Source organism: Rhopilema esculentum, chromosome 4 (genome assembly GCF_057945365.1).
Source record: "Rhopilema esculentum isolate cy_ngs chromosome 4, ASM5794536v1, whole genome shotgun sequence".
NCBI classification, from domain to species: Eukaryota; Metazoa; Cnidaria; class Scyphozoa; order Rhizostomeae; family Rhizostomatidae; genus Rhopilema; species Rhopilema esculentum.
In genome coordinates this window covers 719616-737207 of record NC_142818.1, presented here as the reverse complement: position 1 = coordinate 737207, position 17592 = coordinate 719616, and the positions used below count along the sequence as shown (strand labels likewise).

At 33.3% G+C, this 17592-nt stretch overlaps 1 protein-coding gene across 1 annotated transcript; it reads right to left on the bottom strand.

The window, feature by feature from the left end:
- Positions 1–6119: 6119 nt before the first annotated feature.
- LOC135690563 (uncharacterized) lies at positions 6120–17561 on the bottom strand. The gene is made up of 14 exons (XM_065208153.2): positions 16333–17561; positions 16021–16100; positions 15455–15526; positions 14284–14415; positions 14099–14171; positions 13578–13666; positions 13347–13378; positions 12698–12784; positions 12071–12121; positions 11812–11938; positions 11483–11559; positions 10094–10184; positions 9489–9655; positions 6120–8979 (listed from the first exon to the last, which is right to left on the bottom strand). Exons 1-14 carry the CDS (start codon positions 17493–17495, stop codon positions 8938–8940), a joined length of 2283 nt encoding a protein of 760 aa, XP_065064225.2. The 5' UTR covers positions 17496–17561; the 3' UTR covers positions 6120–8937.
- Between the last annotated feature and the right edge of the window lie 31 nt (positions 17562–17592).

The window sequence follows — 17592 nt, the reverse complement described above, 5'->3', positions numbered from 1 at the left end:
TGATTAAATGTGACGTAAAATCATTCATTTACCTCTTCTAGATTGGTATATACGGAGGTTTGATTATATCATTTGGATTGATTAAATGTGACGTAAAATCATTCATTTACCTCTTCTTGATTGGTTTGTACGGAAGTTTAATTATATCAATTGGATTGATTAAATGTGACGTAAAATCATTCATTTACCTCTTCTTGATTGGTATATACGGAAGTTTGATTATATCAATTGGAGTGATTAAATGTGACGTAAAATCATTCATTTACCTCTTCTTGATTGGTATAACGGAAGTTTAGTTTTATCAGTAGGATTGATTAAATGTGTCGTAAAATCATTCATTTACCTCTTCTTGATTGGTTTGTACGGAAGTTTGATTCTATCAATTGGATTGATTAAATGTGACGTAAAATCATTCATTTACCTTTTCTTGATTGGTATATACGGAAGTTTGATTATATCAATTGGAGTGATTAAATGTGACGTAAAATCATTCATTTACCTCTTCTTGATTGGTATATACGGAAGTTTGATTATAGCAATTGGAGTGATTAAATGTGACGTAAAATCATTCATTTACCTTTTCTTGATTGGTATATACAGAAGTTTAATTCTATCAGTAGGATTGATTAAATGTGACGTAAAATCATTCATTTACCTCTTCTTGATTGGTATATACGGAAGTTTAATTATATCAGTAGGATTGATTAAATGTGACGTAAAATCATTCATTTACCTTTTCTTGATTGGTATATACGGAAGTTTGATTATATCAATTGGATTGATTAAATGTGACGTAAAATCATTCATTTACCTCTTCTTGATTGGTAGATACGGAAGTTTAATTATATCAGTAGGATTGATTAAATGTGACGTAAAATCATTCATTTACCTCTTCTTGATTGGTATATACGGAAGTTTCATTATATCAGTTGGATTGATTAAATGTGACGTAAAATCATTCATTTACCTCTTCTTGATTGGTAGATACAGAAGTTTAATTATATCAGTAGGATTGATTAAATGTGACGTAAAATCATTCATTTACCTCTTCTTGATTGGTAGATACGGAAGTTTCATTATATCAGTTGGATTGATTAAATGTGACGTAAAATCATTCATTTACCTTTTCTTGATTGGTATATACGGAAGTTTGATTATATCAATTGGATTGATTAAATGTGACGTAAAATCATTCATTTACCTCTTCTTGATTGGTAGATACGGAAGTTTAATTATATCAGTAGGATTGATTAAATGTGACGTAAAATCATTCATTTACCTCTTCTTGATTGGTATATACGGAAGTTTCATTATATCAGTTGGATTGATTAAATGTGACGTAAAATCATTCATTTACCTCTTCTTGATTGGTAGATACGGAAGTTTAATTATATCAGTAGGATTGATTAAATGTGACGTAAAATCATTCATTTACCTCTTCTTGATTGGTATATACGGAAGTTTCATTATATCAGTAGGATTGATTAAATGTGACGTAAAATCATTCATTTACTTCTTCTTGATTGGTAGATACGGAAGTTTAATTATATCAGTAGGATTGATTAAATGTGACGTAAAATCATTCATTTACCTCTTCTTGATTGGTATATACGGAAGTTTCATTATATCAGTTGGATTGATTAAATGTGACGTAAAATCATTCATTTACCTCTTCTTGATTGGTAGATACGGAAGTTTAATTATATCAGTAGGATTGATTAAATGTGACGTAAAATCATTCATTTACCTCTTCTTGATTGGTATATACGGAAGTTTCATTATATCAGTAGGATTGATTAAATGTGACGTAAAATCATTCATTTACCTCTTCTTGATTGGTAGATACGGAAGTTTAATTATATCAGTAGGATTGATTAAATGTGACGTAAAATCATTCATTTACCTCTTCTTGATTGGTATATACGGAAGTTTGATTATATCAATTGGAGTGATTAAATGTGACGTAAAATCATTCATTTACCTCTTCTTGATTGGTATATACGGAAGTTTGATTATATCAATTGGAGTGATTAAATGTGACGTAAAATCATTCATTCACCTCTTCTTGATTGGTATATACGGAAGTTTGATTATATCAATTGGATTGATTAAATGTGACGTAAAATCATTCATTTACCTCTTCTTGACTGGTATATACGGAAGTTGAATTATATCAGTAGGATTGATTAAATATGACGTAAAATCATTCATTTACCTCTTCTTGATTGGTATATACGGAAGTTTAATTATATCAGTAGGATTGATTAAATGTGACGTAAAATCATTCATTTACCTCTTCTTGATTGGTATATACGGAAGTTTAATTATATCAGTAGGATTGATTAAATGTGACGTAAAATCATTCATTTACCTTTTCTTGATTGGTATATACACGAGTTTGATTATATCAATTGGATTGATTAAATGTGACGTAAAATTATTAATTTACCTCTTCTTGATTGGTATATACGGAAGTTTGATTATATCAATTGGAGTGACTAAATGTGACGTAAAATCATTCATTTACCTCTTCTTGATTGGTATATACGGAAGTTTCATTATATCAGTTGGATTGATTAAATGTGACGTAAAATAATTCATTTACCTTTCCTTGATTGGTATATACGGAAGTTTAATTATATCAGTAGGATTGATTAAATGTGACGTAAAATCATTCATTTACCTTTTCTTGATTGGTATATACGGAAGTTTCATTATATCAGTTGGATTGATTAAATGTGACGTAAAATCATTCATTTACCTCTTCTTGATTGGTATATACGGAAGTTTGATTATATCAATTGGATTGATTAAATGTGACGTAAAATTATTCATTTACCTCTTCTTGATTGGTATATACGGAAGTTTGATTATATCAATTGGAGTGACTAAATGTGACGTAAAATCATTCATTTACCTCTTCTTGATTGGTATATACGGAAGTTTCGTTATATCAGTTGGATTGATTAAATGTGACGTAAAATAATTCATTTACCTCTTCTTGATTGGTATATACGGAAGTTTGATTATATCAATTGGATTAATTAAATGTGACGTAAAATCATTCATTTAACTTTTCTTGATTGATATATACGCGAGTTTGATTATATCAATTTGAGTGATAAAAGGTGACGTAAAATCATTCATTTACCTCTTCTTGATTGGTATATACGGAAGTTTGATTATATCAATTGGATTAATTAAATGTGACGTAAAATCATTCATTTACCTCTTCTTGATTGGTATATACGGAAGTTTGATAATATCAATTGGAGTGATTAAATGTGACGTAAAATTATTCATTTACCTTTTCTTGATTGGTATATACAGAAGTTTAATTATATCAGTAGGATTGATTAAATGTGACGTAAAATCATTCATTTACCTTTTCTTGATTGGTTTATACGGAAGTTTAATTATATCAGTAGGATTGATTAAATGTGACGTAAAATCATTCATTTACCTCTTCTTGATTGGTATATATACGAGATTGATTATATCATTTGGATTGATTAAATGTGACGTAAAATCATTCATTTACCTTTTCTTGATTTGTTTATACGGAAGTTTAATTATATCAGTAGGATTGATTAAATGTAACGTAAAATCATTCATTTACCTTTTCTTGATTGGTATATACGGAAGTTTAATTATATCAGTAGGATTGATTAAATGTGACGTAAAATCATTCATTTACCTTTTCTTGATTGGTATATACACGAGTTTGATTATATCAATTGGATTGATTAAATGTGACGTAAAATTATTCATTTACCTCTTCTTGATTGGTATATACGGAAGTTTGATTATATCAATTGGAGTGACTAAATGTGACGTAAAATCATTCATTTACCTTTTCTTGATTGGTATATACAGAAGTTTAATTATATCAGTAGGATTGATTAAATGTGACGTAAAATCATTCATTTACCTTTTCTTGATTGGTTTATACGGAAGTTTAATTATATCAGTAGGATTGATTAAATGTGACGTAAAATCATTCATTTACCTCTTCTTGATTTGTATATACGCGAAATTGATTATATCATTTGGATTGATTAAATGTGACGTAAAATCATTCATTTACCTCTTCTTGATTGGTATATATACGAGATTGATTATATCATTTGGATTGATTAAATGTGACGTAAAATCATTCATTTACCTTTTCTTGATTGGTTTATACGGAAGTTTAATTATATCAGTAGGATTGATTAAATGTAACGTAAAATCATTCATTTACCTTTTCTTGATTGGTATATACGGAAGTTTAATTATATCAGTAGGATTGATTAAATGTGACGTAAAATCATTCATTTACCTCTTCTTGATTGGTATATACGGAAGTTTGATTATATCAATTGGATTGATTAAATGTGACGTAAATTCATTCATTTACCTTTTCTTGATTGGTATATACGGAAGTTTGATTATATCAGTTGGATTGATTAAATGTGACGTAAAATAATTCATTTACCTCTTCTTGATTGGTATATACACGAGATTGATTATATCAGTTGGATTGATTTAATGTGACGTAAAATAATTCATTTACCTCTTCTTGATTGGTATATACACGAGATTGATTATATCATTTAGATTGATTAAATGTGACGTAAATTCATTCATTTACCTTTTCTTGATTGGTATATACGGAAGTTTGATTATATCAGTTGGATTGATTAAATGTGACGTAAAATAATTCATTTACCTCTTCTTGATTGGTATATACACGAGATTGATTATATCATTTAGATTGATTAAATGTGACGTAAATTCATTCATTTACCTTTTCTTGATTGGTATATACGGAAGTTTGATTATATCAGTTGGATTGATTAAATGTGACGTAAAATAATTCATTTACCTCTTCTTGATTGGTATATACACGAGATTGATTATATCATTTGGATTGATTAAATGTGACGTAAAATCATTCATTTACCTTTTCTTGATTGGTATATACGGAAGTTTGATTATAACAGTTGGATTGATTAAATGTGACGTAAAATCATTCATTTACCTCTTTCTTGATTGGTATATACGGAAGTTTGATTATATCAGTTGGATTGATTAAATGTGACGTAAAATCATTCATTTACCTTTTCTTGATTGGTATATACGGAAGTTTAATTATATCAGTAGGATTGATTAAATGTGACGTAAAATCTTTCATTTACCTCTTCTTGATTGGTATATACGGAAGTTTGATTATATCAATTGGATTGATTAAATGTGACGTAAATTCATTCATTTACCTTTTGTTGATTGGTATATACGGAAGTTTGATTATATCAGTTCGATTGATTAAATGTGACGTAAAATCATTCATTTACCTCTTCTTGATTGGTATATACACTAGATTGATTATATCATTTGGATTGATTAAATGTGACGTAAAATCATTCATTTACCTTTTCTTGATTGGTTTATACGGAAGTTTGATTATAACAGTTGGATTGATTAAATGTGACGTAAAATCATTCATTTACCTCTTTCTTGATTGGTATATACGGAAGTTTGATTATATCAATTGGATTGATTAAATGTGACGTAAAATCATTCATTTACCTCTTTCTTGATTGGTATATACGGAAGTTTGATTATATCAATTGGATTGATTAAATGTGACGTAAATTCATTCATTTACCTTTTCTTGATTGGTATATACGGAAGTTTGATTATATCAGTTGGATTGATTAAATGTGACGTAAAATCATTCATTTACCTCTTCTTGATTGGTATATACAAGAGATTGATTATATCATTTGGATTGATTAAATGTGACGTAAAATCATTCATTTACCTTTTCTTGATTGGTATATACGGAAGTTTGATTATATCAGTTGGATTGATTAAATGTGACGTAAAATCATTCTTTTACCTTTTCTTGATTGGTATATACGGAAGTTTGATTATATCAGTTGGATTGATTAAATGTGACGTAAAACCATTCATTTTCCTTTTCTTGAATGGTATATACGGTAGTTTAATCAAAAGGGTTTGAATGATCTCCTTGTCGGCTTCTACTATATGTCCATTTTTTGCTTCTTCATGGCATGACACAATTTTCAGCGTCAGTTGAAAATCGATACGTGGATGTTAGGGCCATATTTGAGAAAGTTGGTTCTGAAGTATGCGAAACTTTACCTCAGTTACATGCCATAACCAGATGCGACACCACTGCCTACGAATTCAATGTCGGAAAAGTAAAGGCATATGAAAAGGTAGTATAGAACGCCAGCAGCCTTGCACTTATGGATTAATTGGGGAAAGGGAAAAATATCGAAGACGATGCAATTTAAAGTGCAAAGAAATTCACCCAGACTGTTCTTTATAACGGAAAGGAAACAGAAACTTACGTCGAAACACGAGTGCAGCAATGAAGGTGAAATCATCTGCACCATTATTGCCAGATCCTGATTCAATATGTTATGAGATAAAACGCATCCATTTGCAATGTTACACTTGGCTGAATTGCCCGAAGTATCTGGTGACTGAACTGAATATCGATGACTTTGGCTGGAAAACAAATACCACTCTTCCGTTGTTACCCCAGTATGGTTCACTGGGAGCCAACTTCCCAGATCATTGATTCAAAGTAAAACAAAGTTTAGGACGAGGAAAGAAAATGATGTGGATGGCTGCGAGGCAAACATAGAGTCAGAACAAGATGCAGTGGCACCTTCGCGTAAGAAGAGGAAAATGAACACACGTCGCTCAGCAAGGCCGATCGAGACAGAGGATGATGTGAAGCAGAGAGAAAGTAGAGAGGAGACAAATTCAGAAGTTAGTGAAAGAAGTTCTGATTGGGAGAGTGACTTTACAACGTCACTTGAAGAGAGAACTGACACGTCAGATACTGACTATTTGCCTTAACGATAATGTATGCTTTAGCTTTAATCACCGAGGCTTTTTTGACGAGTGAAAATCGGTTTTCTTGAACAACTTATCCAGGAGAACGTAAAAGTGAATATTGGCACAAAAATCGAAGAACTCTCCATTTCCCCTTCCCCTTAGAATATTTATATATCATTCAAAAGATCTCTTTGAGCTAATTCAAAAAATGCAAGTTTCATTCGATTATTTTATTTCCATCAAAAGTTACGATTCTTTGAATGTTGAAATTTGTATGAAAATGACGTCATCATTCACGTGATAACAAGGAATTTTCAAAAAGGTACCGGACGAATTTGGAAAGTCCATAGCTTAATCTATGAGATTACGTCGAGAAAACAAAGGTTAGCAAGTTTGCTAGAATGTTATACCATATGCCCTGTCTAATAACAAAGCAATCTCTTGGCATTGCAATCTCAGCCTCTTTTGAGATTTTCTTGAAACATTTTTTAAGCAATGCTCCTGTATTTTTGTTTGTTGAAATCAAAAAAAGTTTCAATGAAGTCAGGAACGGTCCATACGAAGCGAATAGCTTGTGATACAGTCATGCTTTCCACTCCTAACAACATGCTCCAGAGTTTGGTTTCTGTATATCACGAAACATGCAACAGATAGCGAGATTGAACCATTAAAGAAAATGACTTCAACGTGATTAGGAAGCAAGAACACAAAGACGCAAACACAAAAGATTTCTAAATACTGACTGCTAAGTAGCTGCAGCATCTTCAACTTTAACGAAACAGAACAGTAATCTAACAAAACCTATTATAACTATAGAGTACCGAAGTGTGACGTCATCAAAAATCCATGAAAGAACAGAATAAAATACCTCTCAATAGGCAAAATCAATTAGATATGTTCAAAATTGGGCGAGATATGGCCAATGAAAGATTTTAAGACTAAGGTTGGGCGCTTTTTAGTTTTGAACAAAGTTATGTTATATTATAAAGTTATAAACCAAGACCAAATTACAGAGGTTTGATGGGGAAAGACCCCGTGCTCATGTGGCCATATTTCAGCCAATTCGTAATGTTTTTATCTGACTTTGCATATCTGGATGTATTGCATGATGCTCTTTCAGGTTCTGGGTTAAAAATATAAAAACTCTAAAAACAGATTTTATGACGTCATCATTTCGTTACTCTATTACTTTGCAAATCACGTGACTCGCATTTTCGTGGAGTCCGGAGTTTTATGACGTTTAATGGCATACCGTATTTTCTCTAAAAAGCGGCCACCGTCAAAGAGAGCTCTTTTCGAAAAAGCCGCTCACCCCTTGAAACCATCGCAAATTTTAAAGTGCCCACCCTCAAAAAAGCGCTTTTTAGAGGAAATACGGTATATGAATGTAGGGAATTTTTAACACAGTGACTATGCCTGTGTAATGGGTGCCAAGTAAAACTTCACTTTCCCTTAAGTACGAGCTTTGCTTTGACCTATCTTGGATTTTGCTAACTTGGCTGTAATGAGGAGTAAGCTTACACTGTATGCCTTTTAGTTTCCAAAATCATTCAAATTTATTTCTTCTCTTTAGGTCAGGTCTAGAATATGGAAATGTGGTACATTGAATTGTATAGAAGTACCTATGGTAAAACTATAAAAAGGTATAAATACATTGGCCTGAATTAATAGTTTAGTATTTCATATATAATTGTATATTATAAACTATATTGATATTAACACATGTATGCGAAGAAAAAATATGCATAGTATTAACTAATTAGCGAACAAAACATGAACTGAAACTGGAAAACGATGTACTGATATGAAGCATAAATCTAAAATGACATGGAAATGTTTTAGCTTTAATTTAATTAGAGAGGATTTTTCCGTAAAATTCCTTTCAAAATATAACGTTTTTACCAAGCGATAAATAAGGTTACTATCATGCAATATAATAAAAACGGGCCTGTCAATAAATTTCACTTAACAAATTGGCAAAAAGACTGGCACAAAAACAAAACTGGGCTGCATTCATGTAATTATCCTGAGCATATGCCTCGCCTCTGAGAACTATGAGATAAAGAACCATTTGGGTCTTCAGGGGTCCGCTGGATCGTCTATACCAAGTCCATGGCGAGACTAAAATAAATTTTTTAAACGAAAAATAAATGACAGATTTCTGCAAATAAATCTTTTGTGTAGAGTGTACACAAGTTACCAATAAACTAAAACTTTATAGCTCATGTTGCAATGAGCAAAACCTGACAGATCGTTGTCAGCCAAAATAAGTGAAACGATTGGTTCGAGTCTTTTAGCATAAGGCTTGCTGTTAATCGAGTCTAACAATGAAGGAAGAGTGATAAAATAGGCAATGTACATGCGGAAGTTATCATTAGCAGAACAAACACCACCGCAACAAACGTGAAGTGCCATATTTCAGCTAGCGTTAGACACAGTCAACCCAGACTTTTAAACTTCTAACGAGACGGGCACGTATCCCTAAGATGTTTCGTGCGTAAGAACTGAAGGGATTGTCTCTTTCAAATAATTGCAACAATTAATGACACGTTGTCAAGTTAAAATCTACGACTTTGGTAGTTGTGGTCCATGTTCAAAGTTAGCTAGCAGTAATATTGAAAAAACTTTACCCGTGTCAGGATGATAGCTTTGAATATGTTGTCATCACCATTAAGGATCTTTTTCAATGCATCTGGCAATACACGGCTAGAGGTTGAGTCGGAATACTGCAATAGTGATTCTCTGCTATACATCCTCGTTTTCTCGGGTGTTTCGCTTGAGCTTCTTGACAACCTGCCTAAATATTCGCAATAGCGCTGTCGATTGAGTTTCTTATACAAGGTTTGGAGATTAAAAACTCATAGAATGATCAGCAAATAAAAACAAGAGTCATAAATTTGCAAGATTTGTTGGTAATTTGCAGCAGTATCATTAGTAAGAACAAATTAAAAGAATTAATTTTTTAAATTTTTTAAATTTTGAACATAAACATAGACAAAAATCGATAATGTCTGTTTTTCATTTTATGTAATAAACACCTTACTTTAAAGAACTTACTTTTTAAAAGCTTTGTATGCGAATTTTAATTGTTTCGCGAGACAAAGATATATGTAGATAAGGAAAGGAAAGAAACACAGGAAACGAAGAAAGGAAAATTGTTGGCTTTTTTAAAAGAAGCATATTCAGCAAAATGTTTTCTATTCTATAACAAAATAAAACGGCGGTACAAACATACGAGGCGACAGGAAATCTTCTTCATTTATTCTGTCAATAAGTTCCAGGAGATCAGGGATCTTCTTCACAGAGCTTTTTGATGAAAAAACGACCTTTGGAAGGAAGGATCAGATACAGTTATGAGAGATATACAAATTAGCAAAAGATTCACAACAAAGATGCGAAAGAGAAAGAAAATAAATAAATGAAGAGCAGTTTCTGACAGGACGATATGTATTTGCGTTGAGTCTCCAGCATCGAGACATGTTTTTTCTGCATGAATCAGTATGGACGGTCAATTTTTACAGCACGAAGTTTTGCAACAGTATGAAGGGTCATATTAAAATAGAGCAAAAATAAAGCTAAATTTTGCCCTACCAGGCGTTGCTTTTTGAATGAGCTCAAAGCATTCTGGAAAAATACATTGATAGCATTTTGCAATTCATTTTGGTGTTTCAATTTTCATCAACACAAAGTTATGACGTCTTACAAGGACCTCTTAAAAGCAAAGTAAGTTGTAAAGTGATCTCTTTAGTTGCATCGAAAGCAGCAAATTCAAAGTTATAAAAAAGTTCTCTTTGACTTAGATGCCATTGAGAAAACCTCCGTGCAGTAAGTGTTCAGGTAGAGCGTCTCTATTTTGAGTTTTGTGTCATAGTTATTGAAACTACATCATTTCCAAAGCTTAACATAAACGATACATATACAGCAAGTGGTCAGATTACCTGATTTGGCAGCTAATTTCTCGAGCTAAGAAAGTTGCAACTTGGCAATAATGACCTTTTAAATTAATTATTATGTTTATTGTATCTTAAGGTGGCAAGACCGATGACAAAACATCAACTTACATCCACATTACGTCATTGTTTTTGAACGATTTTTTCAAATTAGGCCATAACTGCTTTAGATATCAATTCACTAAGAATTGCAAGTAAATAAATCTTAAAAGACAAGATGGAATGCATTTGGCTACTTGGTTACGTTCAGATATGATATGATATACAGAGATCTAATAATAAATATCCCTTTTGTTTTAAATGTAATTAAGTATCAAATATGACAAACATTGCAAGACTTGCCACTTTAAGATCACAATATATGGAAGGCAGGAAAAACAACGTGTGCACAAGTTGATATACTATATTTAAGACATTGACACTGTAAACATTAAATTTCTCTACTTACAGGATCTCGCTACAGGTTAGGCTTTAATTTTTCCTTGTGGGAATAATTCAATGACAATGAAAAATTAATACCGTTTGAATGCCAGCCAAGTGTCCTTCAGCGAATGTCTAAGAGGTTATATACAGCAAAAATGATACGCTGCTCAGCAACAAAAAGATTTTAAAGGCTGGTTAGCAAGTCAATAGCAGAAGGCTGACATGACACCATAAAATTTAGTTAAAAGTACCTCAGCATTCACTTTGTTCAATAACATCTGAGCCTTGTAGACGTTTTGGGAAACACCATTCAAAAAGAAAAACCATCCTGCAATGCACAACAGATACCTAAATTATATGTAGCAAAGTTAATCATACTTATCAAGCAAAAAACTCGTAAGGCAAAACTAATGGATCATATGCAGGGATAGCCTGCGCGCAGACTTGATGTTAAACGCGCCAATATAAAAAGTGAGTTTGCTTAACTTAAGTGGCTTGAAAACTAGTTTCGTTTTCATTGCTACAATGCCTCTAAATAATTTACATTAAAACAACATTTCTAGGTCCCAAATGTACTTACTTTTGTCGTTCTGCAACAGCAAAATATGGATTTCGCAAACTTCCATCAGTTTGCAAATGAATTGCGAAATATCTTCTTTTGAGGGGAGAATCGGTGATAGGACAGGGGGCATTCTCAAGAGGAAGCCCTAAAAAGACAAAATCCATTTCTGATAAACTGCAACTTTAATGGTGAAAACAATGACAATTAAAACCGAATCAAATTAAACTGATATCAAATCATTGAAGTAGAAAATTCTGGGCTTTGTTGGTGTACTCACCTGTGAGAAGTCAAGGCTTCCGATAGATTCCAGAATAAGCGACTTTGCTTCCTAAGGAGACAGAGCCCGGCATTAAGAGAAGAAGTTATTAGGGTAGGGGGGGGAGAGTAGGCATTAAATATGACTCAGAAAATGGAAAGTTGCTCATTGAAATTGGATATTGTGGTACAGGAAGTAACAGACAGGAGTTCGATCAAACAAGTAACTTGGAGATAGTAATCCTCAGGATTAGAGAAACTGTCTTTGTTGCAGTGGCTCTGAATGAATTTTCAAGGTTTGAAGCTCTGAATGATGAATAAATTTTAGATACAAGGATGCGCCATTGATCGACTGCGCCATTGATCAGGTGTGCTACTTATGGGGTGGCCTTGTGCAATCAACGTTGTTAAAGGAGATTCCCTACGAGGCAGTACACTTTGTGAATATAAATTTCTCTCAAAGCATTATAGAAATGGACAAACCACTTCTCTGAGGCTTAAAAATTATCATTTATTTGATACCACTTACATATTCTCACGGCCCAGAATGTTTATGCTAACATTTAACGTTTTATTTTCTAGATAGGCCTATAGAACGTTGCGATTCTTACATACACTGTGGTATGTTTAAAATGGAAAGAAATCGAACCTTGCAGCTCTTCTCGTCGCCAGAAATGTGAAGTTCAATGTTGCTGTCATCGAGTTCCACCAAACGAAAAATGACATTCATCAGAGTCTAAACAAAACCTAGGTATTACGTTTCTGCTATACATCACCAAAGGGTATGCTACAGCAATTATAGAAACTTTGCTGCATATGAACAACGTATAAACAAGGAAAGAATGGGTAATATGTATTTAAACCATTTCAAGTGAAGCGGTACTACAAGTACGTAGGTAAAAATGCTATGTGATGTACGGGTGTAATGAGGAGTGTTAGCAACACTACTATGATTGTATCAAAAAGTAAACTATGTCGTCATAAGATAATTGCTGTTACGACTTTAATGAAAATTAGAAATTGTGGGGAGAAACCATCACTTCAAAAAAATCTAGACATTACAAGGAAACGACTTTTGACGTAACAAGGCTTACCAAAATGTTATTGGCGGGTAAGGAAAAGCAATACTGGCGCATTGGAATTTCCAGGTCTTCAAATCACAACGGGTATATTTCCCATCAAATAACAATCACAACAACAATTACGCTATGAAAAAATTTATCCTTGCCAAACAGTAAAAGATTGTTCAAAACACATAAAGGGCTGGTTGCAGTTTTTGAAATCTGCTAAAGTATTACCTCGATTGATCTCAATTTTTCTCCCAATGTATCTATAACGACAGAAAATACGATATAAGCAAAGAAAAACTATGGCATAAAAGCCATACCATTTTTAAATGAGATCATCACAGCTGAACGCTATGTACATTCCCATTAGCTAAACAGTCTACTTCCTATTTGCGAAGAATACCTTTGAGGGAAACTGAAAATTTGCTTGCATCAACTTTATAATTAGCAAAGGAAACTTACCAACTATCTCATTGATGGTGAAGCCAGGAAGATTGACGACCAAATACGTTGTACTGTTCACAATTTCATTAATAAGTTGCTTTGCAGCACTGCAAATATGACCAAAGAGCATTTGAGTGAATGACATTCCAAAGATTCAAGTCAAATAATCAGTTGCAAAAAAAGCATCAAGGTCTAAGAAAAATTATTATTGATATGAAATTATTTTTGATCATTTACATGAAAATGCCTGTTCCAGCAATCGGCAGATATAAAAGTGGTTTAATCAACCTGTCAATCAATATTAGCGAATCAGTGAGTGTGTGAGTGGAGTCACGCTCACTGGTCAATTTCTAAAACTTTGCAATTACTTTTTAAAACCGGCCAAATGTTATATTGCATGGAACAACAAAACACAGACAGATTCTCCTTGTGTATGAAGGCAGCTACCGCTAAGCATGCTAATTGTGCAAGAACCTATGAGCCAATGCAAAGTGCGAATGTTTTAAAAGTAAAAGTGTTAGTTGATCATATACACTAACTTCACAGCTTGTGAAGTCCCTTTAAGCTTAACTTCTTGTTGCCTCGATGACAGCTGATAGCGAGCAGCAAACTCTATAAAAATAATTTTCAAGAAATGCAGCATGAGCAAAGTAAATCTTTACATCAATATATTTTCTTCAAATAAAACAAATCAAAACGTTGGTATACATTTTGTTGCATCTACCTTTAGCATTTGCAATCTTCTCTCTCTCATGTTTCAATACATCTTCTGGAACTTTTGCAGCAATTCCTAGAGAGCCAGCCACCAGCCTGTGTGCTGTCAAAGACGATGTTTCAGGCCTTTCTTCTGCCATTTCTGCATTGGGAAGTAACTTTTTCAGTTGAATGTTATGATCTATCAGCCTTAAATAGTTCGGTATTTAGCTGTAGTTTAGCTCATTTACGCAACTACTGCAAACACAAGATGAAAAGTGCCTTGAAACTATATTACAGTGGCGGCTTGCAGCGGTACTAGTGGTACCAGTCTAGTACAATTTTATTTTGAAAGCTCGAAATATCTTTGCTTTGTATGATTTGCTTCTTTCTATGATAATTGAATTAATGACAAAAAAGTGAAGGGCAGCGGATTGGCATTGAATAAACCCTTCATGTATACCACTGTACTAGACCTCATTCATCCAGTACTGCAGAAGTCTGTCCTATTGCCATTCGTGATTCAACGTGACATAAAACCGTTTGTCTTTTGACAATCCAAAAATGAAAAAATCGTTCGTTCTAGATTCCTTTTTCTAGTGATAAAATGCTGCGAGGCCATTTAATCTCTGCAGCTCCCAATATCACATCAAAAAAAAACGTCAAACAAACCAAGGTATTGTATGAGAACTTCTGACCCGCCATAGAAAGACCATTTGGCCATATTTTTAGCTATAAAAACAAATATTTTCCAGGGACCACGCCCCTGCGCCACTCTTCCTCTAGCTGGTTTGCTCTGCTTAATTCTTTTGCTTTTCTAGTACCATCTTTTTTTCGTGCCAGCCGCCATTGCTATGTTACGTCATCCAACATACTACCTTCCTTGAACCTTTTACACTTCACTAACAAAGTACCAAGCTGCTCTCAAGTTTTTAATCTTGAAAGTTTTGAAGCCAATTTAGAACCAAAATTTCTGTTCCATTATGCTTTGAAAACTTTTTAAATCATTACTTAATTTGTCTTCCCCCATCCATTAAGCTATAAAAGAAAATATATGTCAGGTTCTTTCAGAACTGACTTATTAAGCCCTATATTGTGAATGACTCAAATTCTGTTGGGTAAAGCAAAAAATGATCTGCTCTACAGTAGGGTGCAATAATACTTGCTCTACAGTGGGCTAAGTTCACTCAAGGATAACCTACCACTGCCTAACTCAATAATGGCATCTGACTGGAATTCCAACTTTCTCAAAATCGCCTTTTCATGTCCACGAACTAAAATATGGGCAAAAAAGATCAATAGCAGGTAACAACATGCAAAAGTGTCAGAAGTAGAAGATAGCAGAAACCATTTTTTATCTGAAACCATATTCAAAATGTTGGTTGGATGGATTAAAAAATATCTTTCATGGTCTCTTGTCCCATTGGATTTGCATGTGGCTTTGGTCATGGTGCTCAAAAATTGATTCTGCATTGATAATTAGGTAGATGCATGATTTTCATTCACTACTTCTTTTTCACTTAGGCTCAGATTTTTCTGACTTTCTCCATGGCTGCATGATAAAAATACTGCTCTAGAGACGAGCAACTGGATGTGTAACAGTGTTTTTTGTCAGGGACGTACATTGGTTTGAGTATCAATCAGGATGCTTTACAACAGCATGCTTCCACTTTTTTGTGCTTTTTTCAACTTAAAATGATCTTATCGTACACCCAAATAATACAATCATATATCTGTATAGGTATAAATCACAGAATAAAAACAATACTTCTTTCAACACATTCTTCTGGAACCTTCAGGTACTCTGTTACATCTTCATTTGGATTTTGTATTTCAGCAGCTGGTTCACTGAAAATCAAAATATGATCCCTAAATTGTGCCTAAATAGCTCTAATTTGGTCATTTTTTTCTAAAATGTGTAAAAAGCAAAATGGAGTAAAGGTATTCCTACCACTAAATCCAACAAGCACATATATTTTATTTAGTTAGCTGAAGACAAGACAATCTCGTCTTGAAAATCCTGTCACTAACCAACATGTCAGTTTTTTTAAGGAATTATCAAATAATAAAAACTGCTTACATTTCATCAGTCAGGTCAATAAGGTCAGGTGACAAGTTTTCTTTTTGCAAACTTCTCTCAGTATCTTCTTGATGTGATAACTGATCAGTGGCATTTGGAAGTTTTCCAACATTTTCACTTTTGAAAACATCTTCTGTTTTTTGATGTGCCATCACACTATGCTGAGATAATCCATTGGTTCCATTGATTTTCACCAAATCTGGTGACAGTCTCTTTTCCTTGAGGGGCAAAGGCTTTAAAATAGCACTCTTCTTAATTGTTTTTGGTGATAACTTACAAAATACTTGCTCCATAGCATTAATGAGGTATTGTCTTTTTTCGCATTCCTGAGCATAAAGTTTTGCATAATATTCAAGACTTGCTGCATGTTTTTCTTTGCTACATGTAGAAGTCATACATTCCAAAGTGTATATAACTTGAGTCTTTCCAAAAGCGGTAATGGAAGTGTCTAAGCAACAGGTTCGCAAAAACGTAGCAACACTCTCTACAATCTGACCTTCATTTTCTGAGCTTTGTTGATTTTTTGTGACCTGAACAGTGAGGCAAAGCGCACTTACAACTGCATCATTTAATCTTTTTTCAGTGTCTTTGCTGACAGCTAGCGTGTAGGCATAAAATGCTGGTAACAATTTCACGAGCAAATCCCTGAAGATAGAACCATCACTACCTCTCAATTTCTGTAGCTTCCAGAGCGAAAAAAGTAGAAACACAAGGCCAACTTCTACGCCATCTGATTTTTCTAACAGCATAAGTTTATTTTTCAACTCCGACAACCCAGTTTGCAGTGCATCTTGTAGCATGCCAAACATTTTCAGGCATTGGTCTTCCCCATCATAATTGCTTTGTAAGCCCAAGTCTTCGAAAAGCAGCCCAGCTATCGGAAAATTAAATACGTCCTTTACTGCTTTTTCATAAAGTAAATACATTACTTTTGTAACATTTTCGTCTTTTTCAAGAGTTGAACTGAGGTCCCGAATAATTTTTTTACCTCTTGTAGCATAATCTGTCTTGCTGAGTGACATAATGTTGTCTCTTCGCTGTCTCCACTCGCCTGGTATTTTTGTTTGTGGGCGCGAAGATATGCTCCTTGGCCTTTTTGAGGGCACGTTAGCTTCATTTTTTTCCATTTCACTGATAACCAGTTCAGTTTTTAACGATGTCATCGCAAGCACTGGGCGTTTATTTTTCTGACAACTGGAGATCACGTTGGCGAAATGATGACAAACAGCAACAACCACAAATCAAGGAGAAGTTTGGAAA

Bases quoted from the DNA above. Each gene is read 5' to 3' on its own strand.
- LOC135690563 (XM_065208153.2), bottom strand. From the start codon at position 17,495: ATGACATCGTTAAAAACTGAACTGGTTATCAGTGAAATGGAAAAAAAT. The intron at 13,667-14,098 runs GTTAGTGTATAT...TCATATTTGCAG, and splicing joins GGGACTTCACAAGCTGTGAA to TGCTGCAAAGCAACTTATTA. The intron at 9,656-10,093 runs GTATGTTTGTAC...GCGAATATTTAG, and splicing joins AGAAGATTTCCTGTCGCCTC to GCAGGTTGTCAAGAAGCTCA.